Raw genomic sequence first — 25,708 nt, 5'->3', positions numbered from 1 at the left:
ACATTTCAAGATCAATTTTGCAGTACAATACTCTCTGAGACAGAATAATATTTACATGCTTACAGGGAGCTCCGCTTGATACACATATTATGCAAATTTATTCAACAATCACTAAATCTAGTAACAAAGAAACTGAAGAGTTCAAGATGCCTTGAGAATTATTGGTGTTTGGAAGGCTGAAGTTGGAAACAAAGAGGGGGGAACAGTTGTTGGAACATACAAGGGGGTACAAAGAAAACCCCCAAAGCCCTGGAGTTTTTTTTCAAAGCTACGTATTTAAATTATCTTTACAAAACAACCTTATCACCTGAAAATACTCATTACACGTAATACATTTGTTGAATCTACGATTTCTTTCTTGGAAACATTTTTCAAATTCATCTGTTTGGATGGCTGACAGCACCTCCCTCGTTATTTTCCTTCACCTCTTCTATGTGGTCAAATCACTGTCCTTTCATGTCCTTCTGCATTTGCAGAAACAAAAAGAAGTCACGTGGAGTGAGGACAGGTGAATCAGCTGCGTCGGCAAGAGAGGCATGTCACGTTCTGCAATAAACTGGGACACCAAGATGCTGTGTGAGCAGGTGTATTGTGGTGGCAAAACCAGTTTCTCTTCTGCTACAAATCAGTCCTTTTTTGTTGCACACTGTTATACAATCTTTTCAGAACCTCTAAATAGAAAGCTTAACAGTCTGACCTGGTGGAGCAAGCCCCAAATGCACTACGAGTCAGCATTTTCATCTGTTCAGGAAGTTGACCGATGTCCAGAGCAAGGTTTGTCATCGACGGACATGTCACCTTTTTTGAAACAAGAAAACCACTTATGCACTTGAGTTTTTCCCATAGCACGGTCCTTGTAAGCTGCGTTCAACATCACAAGGTTCTGTGGGATTTTTCCAGAGCGGAAGCGAAATTTTACAGCCGCAAACTGTTCACTTAAATCTGCCATCAAAATAATTGAGGTTCAGTGAAACTGCTTTTATGAAAGAATTCATTGTGACCAGAGAGAACCTTCCCAGGTGATGCCACTGGGTGCACTAACTCACGGTGCACTCACTCAGAGTCAGTTGCTTGCTGCTCACCTTGCAGGAAAGATGCATACTCTGAAAGCTCTGTTCTGCCCAGTGTGATTCTGTTTTTATTTTGTTGTTGTTGTTTTGGCATCCTTCATAGGATCTTGGTGATAGAAATTATTCTTGAGATGACATGATTGAATTTTGTAAGACCAATAACTTTCTCATTTCAAATATATTTTTCCAACAATATAAATGGCAACCATACACGTGGACTTTGCCAGAGAAGAGAGGATGGAAAAGCTCAATACGATTTCCAGAATAAAACCAGAGGCTGACTGTGAAACAGACCATCAGTTGCTCAGATGCAAGTTCAGGTTGGAGCTAAAGAAAATTAGAATTAGTCTACAAGAACCCCAATACAGTTTGGTATGTTCCACGTAAACTTAGGTACCATCTCAAGAGCAGATTTGATACATTGAACATCAGTGAGAGAAGAACACATATGTAAAGAAAGCAAAAGGGCATGGAAAAACCAAGAAAGAATGTAGCCCTTGCTGTACTCTTTGAAATACAAAGAATTACCCAGCACAAATGTCACTGGTATTAAGATTGAGGATCTTGGGTGTAAGGGAGTATGTAGGAACCAGTATTATCTAGGGTTGTTGGTGGGGCAGGGAGTGATTTCTGAAGAAACCCTGGGTCAGATTGCAAATGAACAGCAGCTTGAAGCGAGACATTCACTCTCTCTCAGCCCTCCTCTCCCCCTCTCCTAGCCCTTTGATGTCAGACCTCAAAATCATCCCCACCAACCTCACATGGCCTAACAAAGGTGCCACATCTCAAAAGAAAAACAATAACAACAAAACCCAGTAAGATAGTTGACATATAGTCATACATATTTCCACAGGAACTACAATGATTTATTACAACTAACTTATTACAACTATTATGAACTTAGAAGAAAAGAAAGAAGAGATCAAACTGAATGTCAGAAGAGACTCTGAAACTTGCTCTTGAACCTAGAGTAGCTAAAGCAAATAGAAGAAACGATGAAGTAAAAAGAATGGTGAGCAGAAAATTTCAAAGGGCAATTTGAGAAGACAAACTCACCTCAAACTCACTGCCATTGAGTGGATTCCAACTCATAGTGAGCAGGGTAGAACTGCCCCTGTGGGTTTCCAAGATTAACTCTTTACGGGAGTAGAAAGCCCCATCTTTCTCCCATGGAATGGCTGATGTTTCAAACTGATGGCCCAGTAGGAAATCACTACATCACCAAGGCTTCTTTGAGAAGACAACACTGAGTATTTTAATGGAATGTGCAAAACTCAAAGTTAGAAAGTCAAAGAAGAAAAACATGCTCAGCACATATCAAGCGGAAAGAACTGAAAAGAAATCAAGCCTCAAGTTGCAATGTTGAAGTAATCCATGGGGACAAAAACTATGGAATTTTGCAGGAAGCATCAAAAGTGGATGGAAGGAATGCACAGAGTCGCTGCGCCAGAAAGAACTGGCTAGTGTTTAGTATATACATAAATAAGATATTCTATGGATGGATTTGAGATCTCACCTTAAGGCTTAAAGCCTCGTCAAAGAACAAGTACTTCTTTATAACGGGACCTGGTTCAATATTTACCTTATGAGACAATCTCTGACTATTTGGGCACTATCATCATTGACTCAATGGCAATGAGTTTGTGTTGCTTTATCTCCACCTTAATCTTAGACAACAGTCAGCTGCAGTTTGCTTTTGTGTGGGGAGGATCCCAATATATGTTCAATGTATTGTCTCAGGGTTATTTGAATTCGTCAGCTTGTGGCTATAGTATGGTTAAAAGAGGCTTGGTATCAAGTGTAGTGATACATTACATGGAGGAAACTACCGTATATACTCGAATATAAGCTGACCCAAGTATAAGCTGAGGTACTTAATTATTACCTGGGAAACCAGAAAAACTGAATGACTTGAGTATAAACCTAGGGTGGAAAATGCAGAAGCTATTGGTGAATTTCAATAATCAAAACAAATGAAAATAAAATTACTAAAAATTGAGACATCAGTGGGGTAATGTATTTAAATATTTATTTTAAATAAAAAACATAAATAAAAGGACAAGTCATTTAACATTATTAGTAAACCAGCACCATAAGTGGAAAATAGGTTTAACAAAAACAATACGGTATCAACAATGATACCTTAAGAGTACTATTCCCTGAGCTCAGTCAGCAACCAAGCTAAAATGTAAAGAGTTAAAATCCTTCAAAACTGGATTCCTCATCATCATCCGTATCCAATGCAGAGCTTCAGCTGGTGTGAGGTCATCATAGACGCTGTCCTCACTGAGATCGCCGTCATCACCATCACTGCTGTCATTTTCATACAAAGCGCAGTCTTCACTGCCATCCATAGCATTACTAATACTACATTTCTGGAAGGCATGTCACACCATGTCTTCTGGAATGTCTTCCCATGCATCTCGAACCCACTTTGCTATTAACTCGATGTCAGGCTTCATGAGATTTCCTCCTTTTGTTAGTCGGGCTTGACCAGATGACATCCATTCATGCCACCTCCTTCGCACACGGTCTTTAAAAGGCTTATTCAAAGATACATGGTCATAGGACGGCTCTGATTGGTTAGATGTGAGTAAACAAACATTCAAAGCCCTGCAGTGCCAGCGTGGCTTTGAATGAACAGCGGAGAAACAGCAATCACCCGCAAGATAACGGGCACTTGTCCTGTTACCTGGGGTGAGGGGGCCCAGCCAGATGTTACACCTCGCTGGGGTACCACTGACCCGTGTGTAAGCCGAACCCCAGTTTTTCAGCACATTTTTTGTGCTGAAAACTCAGCTTATACTCGAGTACATACGGTATGTTAATAGCACACACAGCAGAACAGGCTGGCAGAGTGCAGTGGTAGGCTTGGTTGGTGTCAGAATAAGTTAAAGAAGGTTGGGGGATGGAGACATGTCTGACCTCACTTCATAGGTATCATGCTTGGGCAGACATGGAATTGGATTCTCCCTCCGTCTTTTGACACTGCAGGAGGTCAGGCATGCGGTGTGCGCCATCCCCCCCCTCCCCAGACCTCAGTGGGAGGTTTGAAGGAATATCTGTATTAGAACTGAAATTCTAGTGCGTGACTTGCAGGAGACGAAGGTGCATAGTGGGAGCCCTATACCCATTTTGAATCTTGTCATCAATTCAGCTTCTATTGAGCTTCTCCTGATTATAAACTAGCAATGTGGAGCCCTGGTGGTGTAGAGGGTCATGCATTGGGCGGCTCACCGCAAGGTCAGCAGTTCAAAACCACCAACCACTCCTCTGGAGGAAGATGAAGTTTTACTCCCACAGGGGGACTTCTACTCCGCCCCATGGAATCAACTCGATGGCAGTGAGGTTGTTAATTTTAGAAGAAAATGTTACCTTCAGGTGGGGTGTGTTTGAAAGTAAATTGCAAGTCCTCTAGATACTCCAGGAAAGGGAAATCTTGCTCTTGGGGTTTGCCTGGCGAGCTCCCAATGGAAATTGGGGTACCAGAGCTACATAGTCATGAGTCATATCCCCACCAGCATGGTTGAAGGGCTCAGGACTGGTCCTGCAAGTTTTAATCTGCAGCAGTGCACACACGTGGTCCCTTTCACGCTCCTGTTGTCCTGCCCGTGGCTGTGATGACGTCATTTGCCATCAGTCATGGTTTTGTACTGATTTCCTTGGTTTCCCGTGCTCTATACTTAGTTACATGGTCATGCATCTTTTGGACACCTTTAGGACTGACTGCGTGCCGATTCGTCTTTATCCTGCTTAAGATTTAGCAAAAGGGTCTCTATAACATATATTTGAAATCGAGGTCTATATTCCTTTAGAACCTTTTGATGTGGTTGATGGGATCCAAGGCCATTTTCTGGAACAGGACCCCTGGGGGTTAAGGAGCAGACTAGGTGGTGGGACAGAGAAGGGGTGTGTTAACCTCCCAGATTCAACGGACCCTGGGGAGCCTGTGAGGCAAGTGTTCTTGGCTTTTTGAACCCTGTGTCTCATGTGGCTGTGTGAGACTTTATTAAGTCTTATTACTCCTTCCTGTGTTTTCTTTTTACATCTGAGCACCATTGAAGCTATCTCTATCTGTTTTCTGGCAAATATTATCTCCTACCTTTGTTGGTCTCTTAAAGGATCTGGGGAAAAAGGAATCTGAAAATTAGTTTCTGGAATGCAGATTTTGCATGTGTTCCGGATTTTGCCTTAGCAGCAATCGGGGTGTTTGGTAAGATTATGCGCGCTGAACTCTGGCAGAATCATTTTCCTTGGGTGTTTGTGTCATTTTCTTCCTGTTCTCTTACCCTCCTGGTTTGTGTTACAGCTCACTGGCTAGTTCTCCTTTTATCTTGTACAAGTTTCTTTGTTCCTTTGTTTTTGGTCTCACTGCTGAGAGCAGCACCAGTCTTTCCTTGTAAATGGGTGCGCTAGAGGTTTTTCGATCCTGTAAGGCAGTCACAAGCCACGAAAGATAAGATGCAGGATAAGGGTCTCAGAGGACAGGCAGGACGCTCGCTGGGGCTGTGAGCTGCCTTCAGGAAACGCCTGCGCACTTAGTCAGAGCAGCGCCCTTCTGTACTAAGTGCAGGTCCCTGTCAGCGATAGGTCCCTGTCAGCGTTGTATTGAATCTAAGAGCCCTAAACTTTGAGCAAACTCAAATCTCCTCTGAAATTAGGAAATACCCTATATTGGGGCAAGACAGCGTTCCCCTGTGGGAATCCCACCAACATTAAAATAAGCACTGGCTCAGCCACACACTTGTGTCCGTCTGCTAAACATTCTAAGGAAGAGCTTAGAATGTTTAGACATGACCATGACCTTTCCTCTCTGCATTATTTGCGTTTCAAAAGATTGACAACTGCTAAGAATTTTCTTTACTCCTAATCTAATTCTTAATTTTTTTGATAAATGTCTGGAAATTTAAAACTTATTCAATCCCCCTTATTAGGGCGTTGGTTAGAGATTTATCCTTTAAATGAGATGTACTAGAATGAATTTGGCCTTTTAGCTCCCACGTTGTTTAAGGTTACGGTGTATGGTTGAGCAGAATTTTATTTGTTTGTTTGTTTTATTTGCAAACATGAGGTCAGCCCTCTGCAGACTTTGGCTTTTCAATGTTGTTGCCTAGGTTTTTTTTTTTTTTTTTTTCCCACCCAGAAACGTGCCGCGGAATAATACGCCGTGTTGGTGTTTCAGGGGAATCACGGCGAGTTGCTGAGCCCTGCTCAGGGGATCTCAGTCTTTTTTGACCAAGATTCTGAGAAATTGAATGCTCTGCTTCACTGTTGCTGTCTGTATTTTTATGTGTGTGTTTTGTGTGGAATCACCAGGTCTTGCAAGAATTTTGCGGAGGGAACAGGCAGGGTTCCTGGTCCATTTTGAAACTGGTTGCTTGCTGTTTGCTAAGAGAAGAAACAGCTTTAAAGACCAGGCTAGACCTCTGCTCACGCTGCCATGAGATTCCTGAGAATCCTTTGGAAAATCAATGCCAAACTTTGAGGCAATGTTCTGGGACTAGATCCAGGGAAGATCTTGGGTAATTTAAAAATAGGTTAACCTAATTGAAACTGCTTGAGACGCTGTAGCTACATGTGTGTGTATTTCTTTGTTTTTGTGCGGCACTAAGCCTGTTATTTGAATCCACACCAGGAACCCAGTGTGTATGTGACCCTCTCCCCAGATGGCGTCCGTTTAGAAGACATCTGCTGTCTACCCCCCAGGAAAGTGCCTGCTATTCTTTCATGAGGATCTCTGTTTTAAATTGGAGAGCAAAGGGTACATTGGAATCAGCGAGTGGACATATTGGTATGGTCCCTTGAGGTAGACACTTGGGTCAATGAAATGAGTGGACTGTGCAGAAAGGGGCTGAATCCCAGCACTTTCATTTGGAACCCCTGAGGCACAAAATGCCGATGCAGTCTGCTCTGGCTGACAGCAAGAAAGACCATGGTCCTAGAGTTGATTCCCCAGGGGAGAAGGCCCTGCACCTGGCTGGCAATAGATGCTGGCAACTCAATGACAACAGTGGTGCCAGGTGTGTGGAAACGGGCCATCATAGACATGACACTTACTTGGACTGCACTCCGCATATGCTCCAACAGATGCCCATGTCAAAAGCAACATGAAGGGACGAACACAAAGACACTGTATCAGTCTGACCACCAGGTTACATTTCCTCAGATCCAGAAACATACTTTCCCTGGTCAAAAATGCGCCAAGCGGCATATAGTTGGATAGAGGACTGGAATGAGTAATTGAAACATTTGTTATCTAGAACCAGGGGAGATAAATGCACGATAAATGCTTATGCACCTTCATGAATATGCACGCTCACACTCAGCATGAGAGAGGCCAAGGGATTGCTTCCTATGTTTCTTGGGGGCACTTGGGGAAGAGGGGCTCCGGAGGAATGCTGGTGCTTTCTCCATATCACCTGAAATCTCTCTTTCTCTGCGGGGTGCTGTGGCTCTAGGACCGGGGACCCAGCTGTGAGTTCCAGAAGCATGGGCGGCCCCTCATCAAGAGAGTGTAACTGCATCCCTGAGCCTGCATGCCATGTTCCCAGGGCCTTGATGGGAATTGTACTTACTCCTATGAGGCACCACTGGGGCCGACAGGGGATAGGGCTGGGCTACTCAGTGGTCAAGATAGTCCAACTAGTCCTGTACCTGTGTAAGCCCACCCAACGTGAGTGGGCTGAGGGAGAAGCGCTTGCCAGACTGGTCTGCCCTCTAACAAGCTGCACTGGCATGGCAGCTGAACCCGATCCGCCTTCCCAAGGTGGAAACGTTTGGGTAAAAGTGAATAAGAAATACAAGGAAGGAAAAATGATAGTGTCCTCTGAGTTGAAGTCGAATAGATGGCAATACGTTGGCGTCATTGTTTATTTTTTAAATGGCTCTTCTAGACATAATCCTTCCATCTGCGATGCATTCTAAATTCGATGGCTTTAGTCCCATTTTAGAGTGAGTTATCTGTTATGCGAATGAGGCAGGATTAAGGTGGGATATATGTTGAGTCCCCGCCTGACTAGCAGTTGTGACTCAAGTCACTGACCTTTGTTTCCTTGGGGTTCTTCTGGTCTGTAGATTCTATATAATCTTTGATATCTTTGTAAAAACAAGAGCTGTCTCATTAGTTGAGAAGACTAGGAGTCTGGACCCACAGAGCTGGCTGAGACTAGACCTAGCCCACCTAAGATGAGCACAAGTGACCAACGTGCCCTCTACCTAACCTTTTGACATCAGAAGTCAAAAAACACACCTCCATCAAAGCCCCAAGACCCCATCTTTGTGACTCCCCAGTTCCCGACTGAGCATGCACCGAGGCCTATTGCTGAGTCGTCCGGCAACCCAGTGACAAATATCAATCAGACATCAGTTGTCACCTCAAGAAAACCACCGACCCAAGCCTCGGGTTGCCATGTTAACCTGTGCTGAGCAACTTTGAAAAGGTCTGCCCTCTTGATGTGACTCCTGCCCCTTGGTACTTGAATCAGCAGTCTGCCCCTTGACGTGATGCACCAGATTCTGCAGTCCTGTGAGGTACTGGGCCGGTTTGGTGTGAATGAGGAAAATCCTCCAGATGGATGTTGGAGCTACAGACTTAGGCTTTTGTCCCCATTCGAGTGGATTCTGGATGGCTTGTGAGTTCTATGAGATGCTGCTGCCCGTTCTGGACCCATGAGACACGAGGAGAATATTGAGGGGAGTACGGGTGGCTGGCCTCAGTGATAATGCCATGGTATAGCATTGTGGAAAAACCAGATAGTTGGGACATCGTTAACCCCTACCTCCACGAGATCTGCCTTGTACTAATCCTGTGACAATTAGGTTCTGTGTCAATTTGGCTGGGTCAGGATTCTCAGTGATTTCGGCATTAATGCTTAGTAATCCTCCCTGGTGTGATCTAACACAATGTAATCAACTCCATAATAGGATCTTCTGCAAATCAGTAGTAAGCTGATCAGGGTGGAATGAAATACGCATACTCAGGTCACAGCCCCAATGCGATAGAAAGAAAGTGTCCTCTGGGGTGTGACCCAGTCCCTATGTCCATGGACCTGCGACAACGCTTGTGTGCTTTTTGCTTGGTCTGGGTCCGCCATCTGACTCATTGACCTCTGCTGCTTTGAACTTGAACCAGTAGTTGGCCATCTTGTCTGCTGATCCTCAGAACTACCTGACCTGCTGACCTTTGATTCATCCACCTCTGCAGTCACCAACCTGTAGTCTTCTGGCCAATCTTGGGTCCAGCTGCCCTTGAAGCTTGGTAAGGCAGGAGAAGGCTCCAGCTTAATGTCCGACCCACAGGCGTGGAAACTTCCTGGATTTGGACTGGTCCCCTGCTACACTTAGGGGCCATTTGCTGCTGGAAAGTTCTCTGTAGACACATAAGTGGGAGAGTTACAGTCTCCGAAAGCCACAGGCGCTCTGCCCTCTAGGGCTGCTCTGAGTGAGAATGGGCAGACGCGGCGAGTGAGTGAGTGATATGTACACATATAAGCCTCACGCTTTCCTCCTCTACAAACCCCAGTCTGAACAGCTTCTAAAGAACGTGCATTTTAACATGGAGTGGAAACTAACAAAGACTATTGTACGTGGGGAGAATAAGTATTACCTTCTGAAATACGGATTTCTTTGTATATTTGTGATGATATGCTCATCCATACCTGCGTATGTGTATTGGGTCCATATCTTACTTTAGACTGCAGCCATGAAATGTATATCCATCACGCTCTTTCCTCTCCTGCCCCATATCATACCCCATGTTTCTGGTGGGCTTTTAATGAGCCGCCCTAACTGTAAAAGGCCTGGTCGTCTCCCCCACAGTGGGATATTTTATTTCGGTACTCATTCCTTAAAGCCAGAATCGGGGAATTCAAGCCCCGGTGTAACCTCTGGCAGAACAGATGGCAATTCTGGAAGAATTTCTCTTCAGAAAGTTCGCCAACTTAGAACAAGAGAAGAAAAACGTGACCAGGCAGTTCCTGTGGCCCACAGTCCTGCTCCTCCCTCCCTTGCCCAGAGCTATAAAACCCAAGGCTGGAAAACAAAAGCAGCACCTGCCCCCGGTGGCTGTGCTGAGAAGATGCCTCTTCACTTCCTTCCCCTGGTGGCATTTCTCCTGTGGCCCACAGCTGAAGCTGGTGAGTCTTGGGGGTTCTTCTCTGGCAGCTGGAGGATGAGCCCTTAACCGAAAGGATCTTGATTTCAGGATAGCTTACTCATAAGCAGTCTCAGAGTGAAGTCTCCCCTTGAGATAGGCTGAGCTGTTCTGTAGAGGCGATGGTGCTCCTCACGTATGAGAAGTGGGTTTGGGAAAAGCCAATGTAAGTGAGACGAATGACTCATGATCTTGTGGTGTGATGGCTCTGTGATCCCACAGGAGAAGCCAGGACATGAACCTGGAGGGCATCTCCTGCTCAGTGGCACAGAATGGGGGTCTGGGAGAGGAGATGCCTCAAAGACATCCAAGACAGGGGTAGTAGTTGCATCCTGCAAGAAGGCCTGAGGACCACTGCCGAAAAAACAGACACCAGAGACATGCAAGGGGGAAGCGTGTAGAAAACAGAGTGAGGATGAGATTCAAGGGCGGCCCCACTCAACTTAGACCCAACTTGTGCCTTTTCTCGACCAAGTACGTTGCCTGTCTTGGGTTCTCTGTTTCAGGAGAGATCATCAGGGGCCATGAGTCCAAGCCCCACTCCCGCCCCTACATGGCTCACCTGGAGATTGTCACTCCCCACGGCCACGTAGGAAATTGTGGTGGCTTCTTGATACGCCGAAACTTTGTGCTGACCGCTGCTCACTGTGCAGGAAGGTGAGAAGACAGGGTCTCACCGATCTCCAAGTGGGAGAACTGGTCGGAAAGGAGACACCCATGAGGAGGAGCCCCTAGATTGGGTAAACTCTTAGGACAGCAAAAGTTACACTTGAAGAAGTTAGCCTTGTCCTTGTAGAGATGCCCTGAGCCATGGTCACTGTGAGTGCAGGTCAAGGTTACCTTATCCTGCAAGAGTAGCTCTCCTTTACCCCTTCCCCAGTATAGAGATATGCCACTCACTTTTGGGGACCCTGGTTCACTGGGCCACTTTCTCTCTACTTGTAAAGAGCCCTGGGAATTTGTTCTTAGGGACCGGAGCCCACCCTATTTATGAGAGCCAGAGAGCCAGGCTCACCCAGTATCTCATCACTTTGCTCATTCTTTCGATAGCCCGGCATCAGGGGGATGACCGCGATCGAGGGTTCCTTGCATTACGAAATGCTAACCCTGTCCTGGTTGTTCCTCCCTGACCTACCCCAGAAAAAACGAAACACCAGCCTCAGTGTTCCCGCCTCATGCCTAGCGACCCTGGAGGGCAGAGTAGAAAGTAAACTCCAGAGACAGACCCCCCTCTGTGGTTCCCGAGGCTGTAATCTTTACCGAGTGGTCGGCCACCTCTTTATTCCGTGAAGCCGCTGGAGGTTTAAAATGCCAACCCTCTAGTTGGCAGACAAGCGGTGACCACGATATCTCCAGGACTCTAAGATCGGCTCAGTCCCCAGCAACTCCGAAGACCTGTGTCTTCTGCAGAAATTCTTGAGTGTTCTGGAAGGTTCTATGTTTCCCGAGTAAAATCTGATCCCCCAGAATACCACAAATGGCCCCAGCTAAAGTCCTGGGTCGAGACCTGGTGAGATACTGCACCCCCGTTTTCTTAAAATGGGCCCATCGCAGGAGGAAACCGGTTCTCCTGGGCCTTCTTCCTTCCTCCCCGCAGAACTATTACCGTCACCCTCGGAGCCCACAACGTACAGAAGGAAGAGGACACTTGGCAGACGTTCAAGGTCGTCAAGCAAATTCCGCATCCCAATTACAATCACTTCACCATTCACAATGACATCATGCTGCTGAAGGTAAAACACCCATCTTTCCCTTCTCTGTTATCTGTCCCATTACTGTTCCTTCCCCGACTTCCCTTCAGGGCAGCCCTTCCTGGCCCATTCGCACTCCGCCAGGCAGATATTTGCCTTGCTCCTTCCACATGGCATCCAACTGACCCGTGGCTGGTGCTGACAGGCTCCACTTCCCTTCACAGTTAGAGGAGAAAGCCAAGCTGACCCTGGCCGTGGGCACACTGCCGCTCCCATCGGAACCCAACTTTGTCCCCCCTGGGAGAATGTGCCGGGTGGCCGGCTGGGGGATGACAGGTGTGAACAAACCTGCCTCGGACACCCTGCAAGAGGTGAAGCAGAGACTCATGGATCCCCAGGCCTGCGAGCACTATTCGCATTTTGACCACAACTCCCAGCTGTGTGTGGGCAATCCCAGGAAGAGAAAATCTGCCTTTAAGGTAGTTGTCACACTTGAGTTCTTGCCCACAAATCGCTGGGGGGTGGGGGGTGGAGTGGGGTGGCGAGCATCGTTCTTTTGGGAGGAGGTGGTGTCAGAAGTCTGTCAACTAGTGGTAGGGGTTGCAGGACTGCGGAAACTAGGAAGTTCCCTGAGCAGATTCTCCCACCCCCTGCCCCCCACAGTCTAGTACGGCCTTAGCTCTGCCATCCCGGAGCAAAGGGGAGGTGAGCAACATGAACAAGGCCTAGAGCTTGTCCTTGGGAAGGACGCGATCTGCTTGTGCTAGGAGTTGGCTCGCACAGGCAGGACTGGTGGCCTTGCTTAACTCGCTTTCTGTTCTGTCTCCCCAAACAGGGAGACTCTGGGGGCCCTCTTCTGTGTGCCGGGGTGGCCCATGGCATTGTCTCCTATGGGAAGTGGAATGCCAAGCCCCCCGCTGTGTTCACTCGCATCTCTGCTTACCGGTCTTGGATCAATGAGGTGCTGAAGCAGGAGCAGTAACCCTGCTCGCGCAGGGCCAGCCAGAGCAGCACGCCAGACCGGGACCTGAGCCCAGCTCCATGCTCCATGTGCCCTGCAAGCCCGACCTGCCTCTGGTGCCCGAGGCGCCACTGCCACAAATCCCTGAGTCTCAAGAAGTTTCCTGTTACAGAACTCTCCCTGAGCTTCAATAAAGACCTGCTTCCAGATTGGAGTGTGCATCTCCTCTCGCTCTGAACAGAGCAAGCTGACTCCTAGCCCAGGAGGACCGGACGATTTGGAAGGGTTCTATGCGTGTGGGGGTGTGCGAACGTCTGCAGGTGACAGAGGACGAGGGACAGAAAGACACAAGGGAAACAGAGAAGGAGGAGGACGGGCTATTTTAGTAAAGTAATTGCACCAGGTCTTTCTTTGCCTTCATCACCCACCCTGCTCCAATTCTGTCGTATCTTTACTCATTCTCAGTAACACTAAGCACTTCTTGAATGGCAAACAAAATGTAGGAGGTTGACTAGCAATCCTTCCAGCTCCCTACTAGCTGTACAAGCAAAAAAGGTCTGCACGCATGGACATTTGTCCCTTTGGGGTGACAGTCATTCTTTTCACACACAGGATCTAGAAAAGATAGTTGGTACCACACGGGGCCTCTGACACAGTGCACCTAACTAAGACAAGGTCGAGCCTGGGTGGAGCTTTGACTATGTGGTACAGAGAAGACGGCTTCTCACTCGGGGCTGCAAAACGGATACCAAGGGGAGATAAGAGCAGCCGACAGTATCGCAAACCAAGCCATAAAGGGAAGTAGAACTAGCAGGAGGTAGCAACGTAGAACCTTCACGGCTCTTGCCATCACTGCACCAGACAAAGCAAGACAGGGCAAGGGCAGACCGACAGGAACCGGATGCTGATCACACCACTTCCCGGGGTACAGTGCATCTCTTTGACCAACGGGACCATTCCCAGTTGTTGCCATTAGGTGCTATGGAGTTGGTTGTAACCCATAGCGACCCTATGCACACAGAATGAAACACAGCCCTGTCCTGAGCCTTTCTCACAAGTGCTGTTACATTCCCTGTGTCAGGCCATCTCCTTGACCGTCCACTGGTGCCAAGGAAGAATTCAGACCAGGTTTTCACACCAGAAGAAACAGACTTTGAAGGTTCTAAGAGGTGGGAGGGAAAGTCACGGGGAAAAGACAACTTTAAAGCATCTCTCCAAGGGACACAAAACAATTGGAACCAAATGGCAGCCATTTTGTATTGTTGGTTAAGAACTCAACTCACAGCCATCGAGTCAGGGCTGATTCATAGCAACCCTATAGGACAGGGTAGAACTGCCCCTGTGAATTTCTGAGGTGGTCACTCTTTTTTTTTTTTAGGGGCGGGGGGGGAGAAGGGGGACTGTAAATCTTTATGGGAGTAGAAAGCCCCATTGTTCTCCTATGGATAGGAAGATACAATAAACTTAGCAAAATCTAGAAATTTAATATGTTATCGATAAAAATACTAACATGTTGTGTAAGGGAGAGGCACGGAAGCTAATTCTAAAGTCCATACAAAAAAATTTTAATACAAGATTAACTCTGGAAATTTTGAAAATGTTTAATGATGAAGAAAGATTGTTTTTCAAAATATTAGGACCCATTATGAAGCTATGCTAAGTTAAATTATATGGTATTATAATAAAAATAAAAGTAAGTGAATTTGACAAAATTTATATCACTTAAGTATTTTTTATCACATATAATATTTATTATTGTGTGCGTATGTCTGTAAGTGTTTACACTGGTGGGGCTGTCAGGTAATCAATGAACTGCTAACCACGAGGTCAACCGTTCAAACTAACTAGTCACTCCTCAGGAGATGAAGCTGTCTGTTCCCATAAAGACCCATAGCCTCTGAAGCCCTAGGTAGCCAGTTCTTCGTGATCCAACCACTTTAGGGCTAGTCCTAAATAGGGCCCTTACCCAGGAGAAGAGCTCTGGGGACATCATGGGTTATATGTTGGGCTGCCACCACAAGGTCAGTAGTTTGAAACCACCAGCCGCTCCAAGGGAGAAAGATGAGGCTTTCTACTCCCACCTGAACTCCCAGATACAGTTCTAATGGTTGTAAGTTGGAATTGACTTTATGGCATTCCCCACCCCCCTTCCAGGAGAAACGAACCCACCAGATATTGGGAATCAAATATCAGGACAAGATTCTCACTTCCTCCAGGTCATCCGTTCTCCTCAGGTTTTTGTGTTTGCTGCTTCCCAGCATTTTAAAGAATGATGAATGGACATATCTCTCCCGAGCCATGGGCTTTATCAGCCCTCCCAGTGACTTCCCGCTATTAGATATTAAAGCGTACTTTAATAAAACACACATACCACTGATGTATAGAGGTACACACAGGCCATTGGGGCAGAATTACATCAAAGGTGCACTTTAATACACGATAAAGGTGACATCTCAAATAACTGAGAAGCAGTGACATTTTAATACCCGAGCAGAGGTGTTGGGAGAGATGGCAGAGCAGAAAGCCGGAGACAGTTGGAATGGGAACCGAGCCCTAATGCACCTTTGTGGCCGAACAACGTCCAATGAATTGGCCATCGGTGGGTTAGGTTGACTGTCCAGCTGGACGTTTATTAAAGTTCTGGCACCCTCCCTGCCCCTTCCCACCCCAGAGAAGAAGGGTCAGCAGAAAGGGTCTCGATTTACTCCTCCTGTTTGAAGCGTCTCATTGTTGACCTTATCCAAGGCAAGAAGTTTCCGATCTTGGTGAAGACTGCTGGAGGCCTTGCATTCGGATTTCCATAGGACACGATGCCCTGGGCCACGTTGTTGCAGACGAGGGGTCCCCCAGAGTCCCCCTGTGGGCACAGAGGGGAGGGGACTAAGCCAGACCGCCCCCCCTCTCCAGGCCTGCCCCTCAACGTGACCCGAAGTCTTCCACTAAGATGAGGCCCAGCGGTTCCTGGAACTGTTGGCGGAGAGGATGCCCTAGCGCGATGTGCCTGCAGCGTTGCTTCGCTCCGCTGATGCCTCTCGTTCCAACCAAAGTCACATGGCACTGTGGACTGCTTCCTGCCTGTGGCCCGGAGCAAGGCAAGGCGCTTTCACTTATCCTTGGAAAACTCCTGCCCTCCCCCTCCTCCCCAGTTCCCAGTCCCCAGGAGCCCCTCGCTCGCCCGTTCTGCTTCACCCCTTAGACCAGCGGTCCTCACAGGGACCCTTTCACAGGGGTCTCCTACGACCCTTGGAAAACACAGGAACTGAGACACCGCTCCTCTAGCCGTCTCCAGGAGGGTCCGCCCACATGCAGATACCCACCTACGAGTACCCGGCGTGAAGACTGTTACCTGTGCTCCATCATGCTTCAAGGCAAAATTTCACTGGCAAATAAATGTTTGTAACAATGAAAATAATCCATCCTGCCTATCAGATATTTACATTGTGATCCATAACAGTAGCAAAATTACAATTATGAAGTAGCAATGAAAATCATTACTGTATCAAAGGGTCACGACATTAGGAAGATTGAGAACCACTGCCTTAGATTAGGACAGGGGCTGTAATCTGTTCCCACTCTCCCAGTTCTGCCCAGGCCCCTCCTTCCCAGGTTTGTGTGGACAGATTTCTGGAGACTTACCAGGAAGACAGACTTCCTTTCCCTTGGGCTCCCCACACAAATCTGCATCAGGCTACGGTACTGTCTGAAGCGGTTGTGGCACTCCTGGTCCGTTTGAACTTGCAGTTGAACATCCTGGAGGATGCTGGTCTTCTGGTTCAAGTTGACCCGGCCCCACCCGGCTGCGGTGCACACGGTGCCGGGCTGCAGCCTGGTCTGGGAGCGAGGCAGAGCCACGGGGCTCACGAAGCAATTCCGCTGTGTTCGGTTTCCCAGCTGTCAGGAAGAACGCAGAGACTCCTGCTAGCTGGGACCCCAGGCAAGCCCTCAGGGCCTGCTGGTTTGAAGTCCACTTCACACCCACGTCCCCACCTTGGGCGATGCCCCGATTCCTCCTCCATGGATTTCCGGACCCAGGGGAGCTGCGTCACTAAGAGGGGTCTGCTGAGGGTGGGAGACCCGCGTGGCTCTCCGGCCAGTGGTACCTTCAGCAACATGATGTCATTCAACTGGGTCTGGGGGTTATAATTGGGGTGAGGGATGATTCTGCCCACAGGAATTCGCTGCTGGGTCCTCTCTGACCTCTTGATGTTGTGGGCCCCCAAGATGGCATTAATGGAGCTGCCAAGAAAAGAGGCCTAGAGGTTAGGCATGGCACAGGAGCTATGATCCTCCGGCTCTGCCAGGCAGGTAGACAGCCAGGGCAGGTAGGACACCTGGAGGAGCCACAGGACAGAGCTGCTGGTGCCTCTGCTTGCCAGCACCCCCACACGCGGCATGACAGGGGCACCGTGACTTGAACTGAGCCAGCCATGCTTTTTGCTTCCATGTCCTATTACTTTAGATTTGCGGCTCCGTTTCTCCGCAGAAATGCTGCTGATACACACCTGTGTTCTCGCCGCCCCCCCCCTCCCCCCCGCTCCCCCAACTTTCTAGGTCTCCTTTTTAACCCTCTTTACTTGCACAGCCTCGTTTTCAGGTGGGCCCGATCAGGAGCTCATTGGGGCCCCAGGTTACCAGCTGCGTTAGAAATCCCCCAGGGTCTCACCTGCCTGAACAGTGAGCTGCTGTCAGTATAAAGTCTTCTCGTACCAGGAACCCCCCACAAATACTAGCACCGTCCTGAGACTGGATCTGGAGAAACGCCATGTAGGGGTGCGAGTGGGGCCTGGCCTCTCGGCCTCCGATGATTTCTCCTGCAGGAAAGGGTTCGGCCTGGGTCTCTGTGCTCGGGGAGCCCGACAGCGTGGCACCACCTGGTGTGGGTGGGGTGGGGTGGGAAGAGGGGGGTTCCAGCAAGGCTGGGAGATGGAGGGGGTAGAAGAGAGGATGTGGGGGGAAGAAGGACAGGACCTGGATTTGGGGGGTCTGCAGGTCATTAGGCCTGGGGAGAAGACTGCAGGGTTCTGTAGGAGCGTTGCTGCCTTGAAGGGAGATTCATCTTTGACTTGCTCCCTCGCCTCGACAACAGGGCAGACTCGTCCCTGACAAAGACGCCAGAGGGCACGAGCTCTGCTCTCAGGGGGAAGCCCGAGGCCTGGAGAGTGGGCTCTATCGGCAGCCTCTTCCTCAGGGAGTTCCCCCATCTGAATCCTTCTGAATCTGCCTATTGACAGACACAGTTCATGGCCAGAACAGGATTCATTTATGAAGCGCTGGATATGAGTGCACCTGACTGTTACACGTGGGTTTCCAGGTTGAACCCATCCAGCACGTTTATGTAGCATTGACCATGTGAGTACAGCAACTCAACCCCCCGAGGAACTCAGAGGAGCTCCTACTATCCCCCCGGTTTATAGGTAAAGAAACGGAGGAACTGTGAATTCAAATAACCGGTTAAGGCTACAGTTAGGATGGGGTACAGGCAGATTCAGAGCCAGGCAAGTCGGATCCAGAGCCGATGGTGCTGACAGCCATAGAGTGTTTAGTGACGGTCGGGCAGAGTAGGAGGGAGTGGAACAGGGAAGCCCAGGGCTCCTGTGCTCTGAGTTTGCCTCCACCCCTGGCACTCGCCAGTATCTGGAGGATGATGTGACCAAAGGCCTGGAATGCAGGGAGGTGGGAGGTGGAAGAATGGTGTTTTTATACCGAAAGAGTAAGGGTTTTTGTCCTGAGACGTAAGCGAATGTGGGAGGACAAGGGTCTTGGGCTAATGTCCTGGTAGACTTAGACTAGAAAAGAGCAGAAAATCACTAGAAGCAACTCTGTTTTCCCGTCCACACAGAGATCCCTCCCACTGTGCCGCACGCCACAAGGGAGCGCGGTTTCCTGGGACTGGAGAAACGATTATGTACATTGCTTCTCATTTCTAGATTTGTTCCTTTCCCCAGAATCTCTTGACCGTCTAGAAAATGACTATTTTCTGATGACAAGGGCATGATCCAAGCGAGGGAGAAAACACGCTTGACCCTCTAGGACAGTGGTTCTCAACCTTCCTCATGCCATGATCCTTTCGTACAGTTCCTTATGTGGTAGTGACCCCCCCCCCCAAACCATACAATTATTTCCGTTGCTACTTCATTGCTGTAATTTTGCTACTGTTATGAATCAGGAAACCCCTGTGAAAGGGTCATTCGACCCCCAAAGGGGTCGCGACCCCCAGGTTGAGAACCACTGCTGTAGGGAAAAGTTTTCTCTCTAGCCCCTCAATGTTCTATTCAGCTTTCGGCTTTAGAAAGCTCCTGGAACGAAACGAGGCCAGGATGGAGCTGAGGATGTGATCAGAGCTGCCTGGAAACAGTAAGAAGGGCGTTAGGCCTTGGGGGTGTCCGTGGTCACTCACCTGCTCCAGCCCCAGCAGGGAGAAAAAGGGCCAACAGGAGAAAGAGCAGCCGCATCTTCCCAGGATGGTTGCTTGATCCCTTGCCGCGTGTGTTTCCTCCTGCCTGGCTGTGAGTCCCTCTCATAGGGAGAGGAAGGAAGGGGAGGGGGGACAGACAACTCACAGTCCCATTCTCCTGTCGGGGTGATGGGTTTCATCACCCCAGGCTGCCCAAACGGTTCCCCGTCAACTGCCAGTGATCTGGATACAGAGAGAGCAATCCCAGCAAACACCCCAACCTCCCACACAGCTGGTGAGTCAGCCGTAAAGGCTGAAACAGGAACCCAGGGCAACTAGGGGAAAGAGTTTCAGTACCTTGTCCCAGCACCTTCAGCCCATGAAGTCTAATAATACTCCCAACAATGCATGGGAACCAGAGGTTGCTTTCGGACTCCAATGCCCAGCTCTCTGGGATCAGAGCTCTAGTCCTTTGGAATTTTAGGGGTTACTAACTGATTCCAAGATCCTGGGCTGCTCCTTCAGGAGCAGGATGATAGCCGTAACATGCTGCATTAATAAAGGAGCTCTCAGGCGGCCAGCCTTACAGTAGAGGTGAGGAGTAGCATGTTTCTCCTACACACGGGGGATAAACAAAAGCTCCTGGGTTGCATGTTTATATTTTCTAAGTGTTGGGGAAGGGTGGTGGAAAACGGGCTGGCTGGAAAGGCCGAAGAAATATTCCCGTCTTCAAACTTTGGCCCCAGGTTACCTTTCTGAGACGTTAGGTGCTCCCTCTGTTTCCTAGAACATTTCAAGGCAGATATAAGTGGCTCTGTTCCCTGAGTGAATGGAGGGGCTGTCAGCTGGGGAGGGGGGACCCTAGAAGTAAGGCTGGGACAGTGAACATTGCTTTCTTAGGTTCCTTGAAGCTTGACAAACGTTCCTAGAAACACGGTCAAAGATGTCTGCTTTCCTTTTGTGTTCCCTGGCCTCCACTCAAGAGCGAGTTTCAGAGTGATTCTGACATTCAATTTGGTGTTTTCTTTCTCTCTTGCTTTTTCTAATGACCCTTGATTCCTTCAAAAGTGATGTTCTTGATGTCACCCCACAATTCACCATGTCTTTGGTCATTAGCATTCAATGTGTCACATCTCACCTGGCGATGTCCTCTTCATTCAGGCAGGATCATTTTGACTCTGGACTTATTTTAATTTTCCTAAGCTTTAGCCTGGACTTTCTGGCTTTGTTCTGGCTGATGGTATTGAGCTCCTCCACCATCAATTCCTACAGATACAGTTGCTATTTATGTTGCTGAAAACATATTTGCAAGGAAGGAGTCCTTGGTCTTGCAAAACGCTGCCTTATAAACTCCAGCGTTGTTTCCATCACCAAGGCCATGTTTTCTGACGCTTGTTCCTTCTTCATTGTTCCCAACGTCTCACTCCAAGTGCCGAGCGTTATCAACGCATCTCGGCCGCATGCTTGATCAGTCTCAGACTGCCGCACTTGGCACTGACCTTCAGTCTCTCCGTCCCTGGCGTTAGTGGTTGGTGCGTAAATTAGCACAATTGCTGCGTGCAGTGGACTTCCCTGTCGGTGAATGGATATTGCCTTAACAGAGACAGCACTGTACTTCAAGACAGACCTTGAACTGTCCTTCTTGAAGATGGATGTGATGCCATTCCGCTTATATTTGTCATGGCTGGCAGAGTAAATCATGGGATTGTCTGCCCTAAAACGGCCGATCCCTGTTCGTTTCAGTTACATAATGCCCAACATATCAATCTGTATGTGTTCCATTTGATTTTTAATGACTTCCAGTTTTCCTAGGTTCACGCTTCACACGCTCAGCGTTCTGATCATTAATGGGTATCCACGGCCGCGTCTTCACATTATGACGTGTGTCCCCGCGGCAAATGCAGCTTCCAGAGGTTTACTCCATCCTCACCACTACGGTCAACTCTATTATGAGTAAGCGGAACGTCCCCAGGCAGGTTTTCAGTGGCTTTTCACCTGAGGGTCTCATCTTCCAGCATGATAGGTGACATTGTTCTGCTGCGATTTCCAAGGGTCTCAGCACCTCGTCTCTGAGACGTGGACAGCTCCCGTCTTCTGAAACCTGCTCACCATAGGCAACCCTGCTGATATTTGAAATACTGGCGGTGCAGCGTCCACCATGACAGCACCCCCAGCTCCCACGAGTCAGCAGGCTGACAGGTGAGTGCTGAGCTCTTGAATATAGAGTAGGTAAAACGAGTGGAAGAAATGAAGTAAAAAAGCTGAGCAGAAAGTTTCAAAGGGAAGCTCAAGAATACAGAGTGTTATAATGAAAAGTGCAAAGACCTGGAGTTAGGAAAGCAGAGGGGACGCACCCACTCAGCGTATCTCAAACAGAAAGAACTGAAGACAAAAAGTCAGGCCTGGCGTTGCAGTGTGGGAGGAATATACAGGAAAAACATGAGCTGCCATAGGAAACATTAACTCACGGAAGGAATGCACAGAGACACGATATCAAGGACTGATCCATGTTCCAAAGTTTCAAGAGGTAGCTTATGATTAGGAACCAGTGGTTCTGAAGGAAGAAATCCAAATGGCAATGGAGGCATTTAGCGAAAAACAAGGGTCCCAGAATTGGCCTACCAATTGGCTGGGTTTAAATAACTGACACGGCCCTGGGAGCACTCATTCCTCACTACTTGACAAGGCCGAATGTCAAGAAATTCAGAAGATGTTACCCGGTCAACTAACTGGAGAGATCCATAGTTAGGCCTGTTCCAAAGAAAGGTGACTGACCCGAATGTGGGAATGATCTCACAATCTCCCGGGCATGTGAAATGCTGCCGTAGGGAACTCAACAGTGGCCGCTGCAGTACACTGACAAGGAGCTGCCAGGGTGCAGGCCAGATTCAGAAGCGAATACGGAATGAGGGTTATCATTGCTGACAATTGGGAAGATGCTTGCTTGCATTTTATTGACGATGGTGGCTGATAACTATATTGGTCATGATACAGATGGACAGCATCGACAAGGATGGGCATTCAATCTTGTTCATGTGGCACCTGAACACAGACAAAGGGACTAGAACAAGGAGATGCCGAGTGGCTGAGAACCAAGAAAGGCGTGTGTCAGCGCTGTATCCTTCTGTCACACTCCATCTGTATGCTGAATAAATCATCTGAGAAGATGGATTACAGGAAGCAAGCAAGGAAGTCTCATGAACCACCTAGGACATGTCGACAACACAATCTTGGCTGCCGGACGAGAAACACTTGCTGATGGAGGTGAAGGAGTGCAGCCTTCAGCATGGATCCCAACTCTGTAAAGAAAACACACATCCTCACTGGACCAATAAACAACACAATAAATCAAGAAAAGATGGAAGCTATCAGCAATTTCACGTCACTTGGCTCTATAATCAATGCTCAAAGAAGCAGCAGTCAAGAAATGAAATGGCATATTACATTGTGCAAATCTGTTACGCAAGATCTCTTTAAAGCATTTCAGAGCAAAGATGCTGCTTTGAGGATTAAGCTGGGCCTGGACGAAGCCATGAGATTTTCAATCACCACCTATGCATGTGAAAGCTGGCTATTGAATCATGAATTCCAGAGATGAATGGATGCATTTGCATTATAACGTTGGCCAAGAATATTGAAACTACGGATAGCAGACCAAACAAATCCATCTGGGAGGAAGCACAGCTAGAACAGTCCTTAAAAGTGAGGATGCCAAGACTTTGTCTACCATACTGTGGCCATTTTATCTGGAGAGACCAGTGTTTGGTAAAGCAGATGGTCTGTGAAAAGAGGAAGACCCTCAGTGGGGTGGACTGATACTGTTGCTGCCATGATGAGCCCAGACAGTAGCAATTGTGAGGACGGTGCAGGCCCAGTCGGTATGTTGTTCTGTTGTCCACTGGGCCCTGTGAGTTGGCGCTGACTCAACATCCCCTACCAACAGGGTAGCGCAGTTAGCTGCTACATGCACTTAAAGAAGGGTGTGTACACGCACACTAACAAAAGTATTATCCTCTGGTTACTTTTGTGTGTGAAAATAGCAACATTCGAGATCAATGCAATTCTCATTTTTTAAATTGGACAGGTCAATTTGAAAATATCATGATGTGACAGGTCAATTTGAAAATATCATGAAAGTTAAGGACCCTCACCTCATATACAAATATATAGTTTTTCATTTAATTTCAGAGTTGCTAAGAGTTTAATCTCTTCTCTAGTATCTGCTTTAAGATTTCAACCTTATAGAATTTTATTACTCATCTGGAAATAAAATATGCAGAAAAAAAGGAGGGAAAAGGAGAAACCACAATAGCTTTATTTTTGCTTTAGCCTCTGATTTAATTTTAATGATTTATGTTAAAGTTAACGGATTATAACATTTTCATTAGGGAATTCTGGTTTTAATTGACTGCGATTTAGGATTTTAGGCCTATCTTCTCCCTAAAAATAACCAAAATCGAAGTTGTAAAAGGTATCTGAAAATCTTAGAACCTGAAATAACTGTTAAAGGCAGGAACAAATACCAGGTCACAATGAGAGGAATACCAATTAAAGGAATAATAATAAGAGAACAAATTAAAGGAAAATTAAAAAGAATAGTGGGATCTCAGGTCAGAAAATAAGCGTGAAAATTACTTCTGTTCTGAGGAGAGGATTTCCTGAGCTTATAACACTCGGAGTTCTGCTTTGATGACCGTATATGATGAGGGCTATAGAATCCAAAGAGATCTAATTGAGACAAAGATACCTCATTGCATATCAAGCATGTCTGATTGAGACTTACCCTAAAAGAAGCTGAGACACAAACCATCTGTACTCAGTCCTTGGAGGTCATTACATGGGAGGTTTGGATCACCTGAACTTTTCACGGAATCTCAACGACCCAACTTGCGTGAATGTGGTGCTGGACTGACCCGTGAGGGTCCTTTTAGAAGCACATGCAAACCTGGAGGCAATTACTATAACTACATCTACTAATTATTTTAAATTAAAACAGCATGCACGAAACCAAAGATGAATCAGCACACACAAAAAAGGTACCTTGACCAAGAAACAGACCAAAGCTTTAATTATGAGAGTAATGAGAAATTATGATGAAAAAAGCATGAGAGTGGGCACCCGTGCACTTTTGACTATCTTATTACATATCTGTCATTTATGCTTTATTTATTTATTTTCCAATTACTTATGGGAAGTTGGAACATTAAGGTAGGATGTTTCCTATGACCTCCCTGGGCCCCCTAAAGGTTGATGGGAAATGGGACCTGGGGCAGTCATTAACGTGGTTACGGACTGTCCCTTGGGGGACCTGTCAGGAAGAAATACAAATCTAGAGACAGCATCCCCATACCTAAGGATTATTTTTCATTAAAATGACACACGCCTCTAAACTAAAAACCTGCTGCCATCGAGTCTGGTCTGAATCATAGCGACCCTATTGGATAGAGTAGAACTGCCCCTCTGGGTTTACGAGGCTGTAATTCATGACAGGAGAAGAAAGCCTCTTTGCTCTCCTAGGGAGCAGCTGGTGGTTTTGAACTGCTCATTTTGTGGTTAGCAACACAACACACAATCCACTACTACACCAGGGCTCCTCAGGCTGCCTTAATGTCAGTCTTAGAAAGCCATTTTAGAAGTTTCTTGGGATGTTTCTATGACGAGCTTGTGGGTTTTGATTCTTGACTCTGCAAGTCAAGAAGTCAAGACACGAGTCTGCCTCCCAGGGGTCAGAGCTGGGAGCTAATGCTTTTTCCGCTACCGTGTCTACAGGCAGCCAGTCCAGTTCTTGCCAGGAGCTTGCCTTGGTTGTTGTCTCTGCAGGGAAGGGTGCTAAATAGGCGACAAAGGACTGAATTCTTGAGAGGGTCCTGAGGCTCATGATTTCCTATAGGAAATTTATTGGGATATAAATAAAATCTTCACATCAGGATAGTAAGAGGCCCATTGGAATCCATTTTTCATCATCTGATATTCAGTGAGTGGAAAAAAGTAGACTGCAAAACCATATATACTGTATATACTTGAGTATATACGACCCAATTATCAGCCAAGGCACCTAATTTTACCACAAAACTGGGAAAAGTTATTGACTCGAGTATAAGCCTAAAGTGGGAAATGCAGTAAATTTCAAAATAAAAATAGATACCAATAAAATTACATGAATTGAGGCATCAGTTGGTTAGATATTTTTGAATTTTTATTTCAAAGAAAAACAGTAAACTAGCTCTGTAAGTGGAAAAGAGGGTCAACAAAAACAATATAGTATCAACAATAATTTAAAAAGTACTGCAAAAACCTTAGCTGCACCTGAGACCCTCCCTTGAGTGTAAGCCGAAGGGGGCTTTTCCAGCATAAAAATGTGCTGAAAAACGTGGCTTATACACAAGTGTATATGGTAATTCGATCCTCATTCTGTAAAAAAGCAATCATCAGAGAACACTT

The 25,708-nt window shown here is 47.1% G+C and overlaps 2 protein-coding genes and 1 pseudogene across 2 annotated transcripts; 2 read left to right on the top strand and 1 right to left on the bottom strand.

Moving 5' to 3' along the window:
* The first annotated feature begins 10,146 nt into the window (after positions 1 to 10,146).
* On the top strand, positions 10,147 to 12,975 carry CMA1 (chymase 1). The gene is made up of 5 exons (XM_075531311.1): positions 10,147 to 10,204; positions 10,728 to 10,878; positions 11,819 to 11,954; positions 12,137 to 12,391; positions 12,748 to 12,975. The coding sequence occupies exons 1-5, from the start codon at positions 10,147 to 10,149 to the stop codon at positions 12,892 to 12,894; spliced, it is 747 nt and encodes a 248-aa protein (XP_075387426.1). The 3' UTR covers positions 12,895 to 12,975.
* Positions 12,976 to 15,283: 2,308 nt separating this feature from the next.
* Positions 15,284 to 19,489, bottom strand: LOC142425575 (cathepsin G-like). The gene is made up of 5 exons (XM_075530843.1): positions 19,271 to 19,489; positions 17,537 to 17,684; positions 16,974 to 17,109; positions 16,510 to 16,764; positions 15,284 to 15,730 (listed from the first exon to the last, which is right to left on the bottom strand). Exons 1-5 carry the CDS (start codon positions 19,392 to 19,394, stop codon positions 15,575 to 15,577), a joined length of 819 nt encoding a protein of 272 aa, XP_075386958.1. The 5' UTR covers positions 19,395 to 19,489; the 3' UTR covers positions 15,284 to 15,574.
* Positions 19,490 to 19,765: 276 nt separating this feature from the next.
* LOC142427197 (small nucleolar RNA U109) lies at positions 19,766 to 19,890 on the top strand (annotated as a pseudogene).
* Positions 19,891 to 25,708: the final 5,818 nt, after the last annotated feature.

The sequence above is a fragment of the Tenrec ecaudatus genome, chromosome 14 (assembly GCF_050624435.1).
Source record: "Tenrec ecaudatus isolate mTenEca1 chromosome 14, mTenEca1.hap1, whole genome shotgun sequence".
Taxonomy (NCBI): Eukaryota; Metazoa; Chordata; class Mammalia; order Afrosoricida; family Tenrecidae; genus Tenrec; species Tenrec ecaudatus.
The sequence above is the reverse complement of the archived record's forward strand: the minus strand, read 5'-3'. Positions and strand labels throughout refer to the sequence as shown.

Excerpts from the sequence above, each read along its gene's own strand:
- CMA1 (XM_075531311.1), top strand. The coding sequence starts at position 10,147 with ATGCCTCTTCACTTCCTTCCCCTGGTGGCATTTCTCCTGTGGCCCACA. Across the intron at positions 10,879-11,818 it reads GCTGCTCACTGTGCAGGAAG|AACTATTACCGTCACCCTCG; the intron begins GTGAGAAGACAG and ends TCCTCCCCGCAG. Across the intron at positions 12,392-12,747 it reads AGAGAAAATCTGCCTTTAAG|GGAGACTCTGGGGGCCCTCT; the intron begins GTAGTTGTCACA and ends CTCCCCAAACAG.
- LOC142425575 (XM_075530843.1), bottom strand. The coding sequence starts at position 19,394 with ATGAGAGGGACTCACAGCCAGGCAGGAGGAAACACACGCGGCAAGGGA. Across the intron at positions 17,685-19,270 it reads CCCTGCTGGGGCTGGAGCAG|GAGAAATCATCGGAGGCCGA; the intron begins GTGAGTGACCAC and ends CCTTTCCTGCAG. Across the intron at positions 15,731-16,509 it reads AAAGGAAGTCTGTCTTCCTG|GGGGACTCTGGGGGACCCCT; the intron begins GTAAGTCTCCAG and ends CTGTGCCCACAG.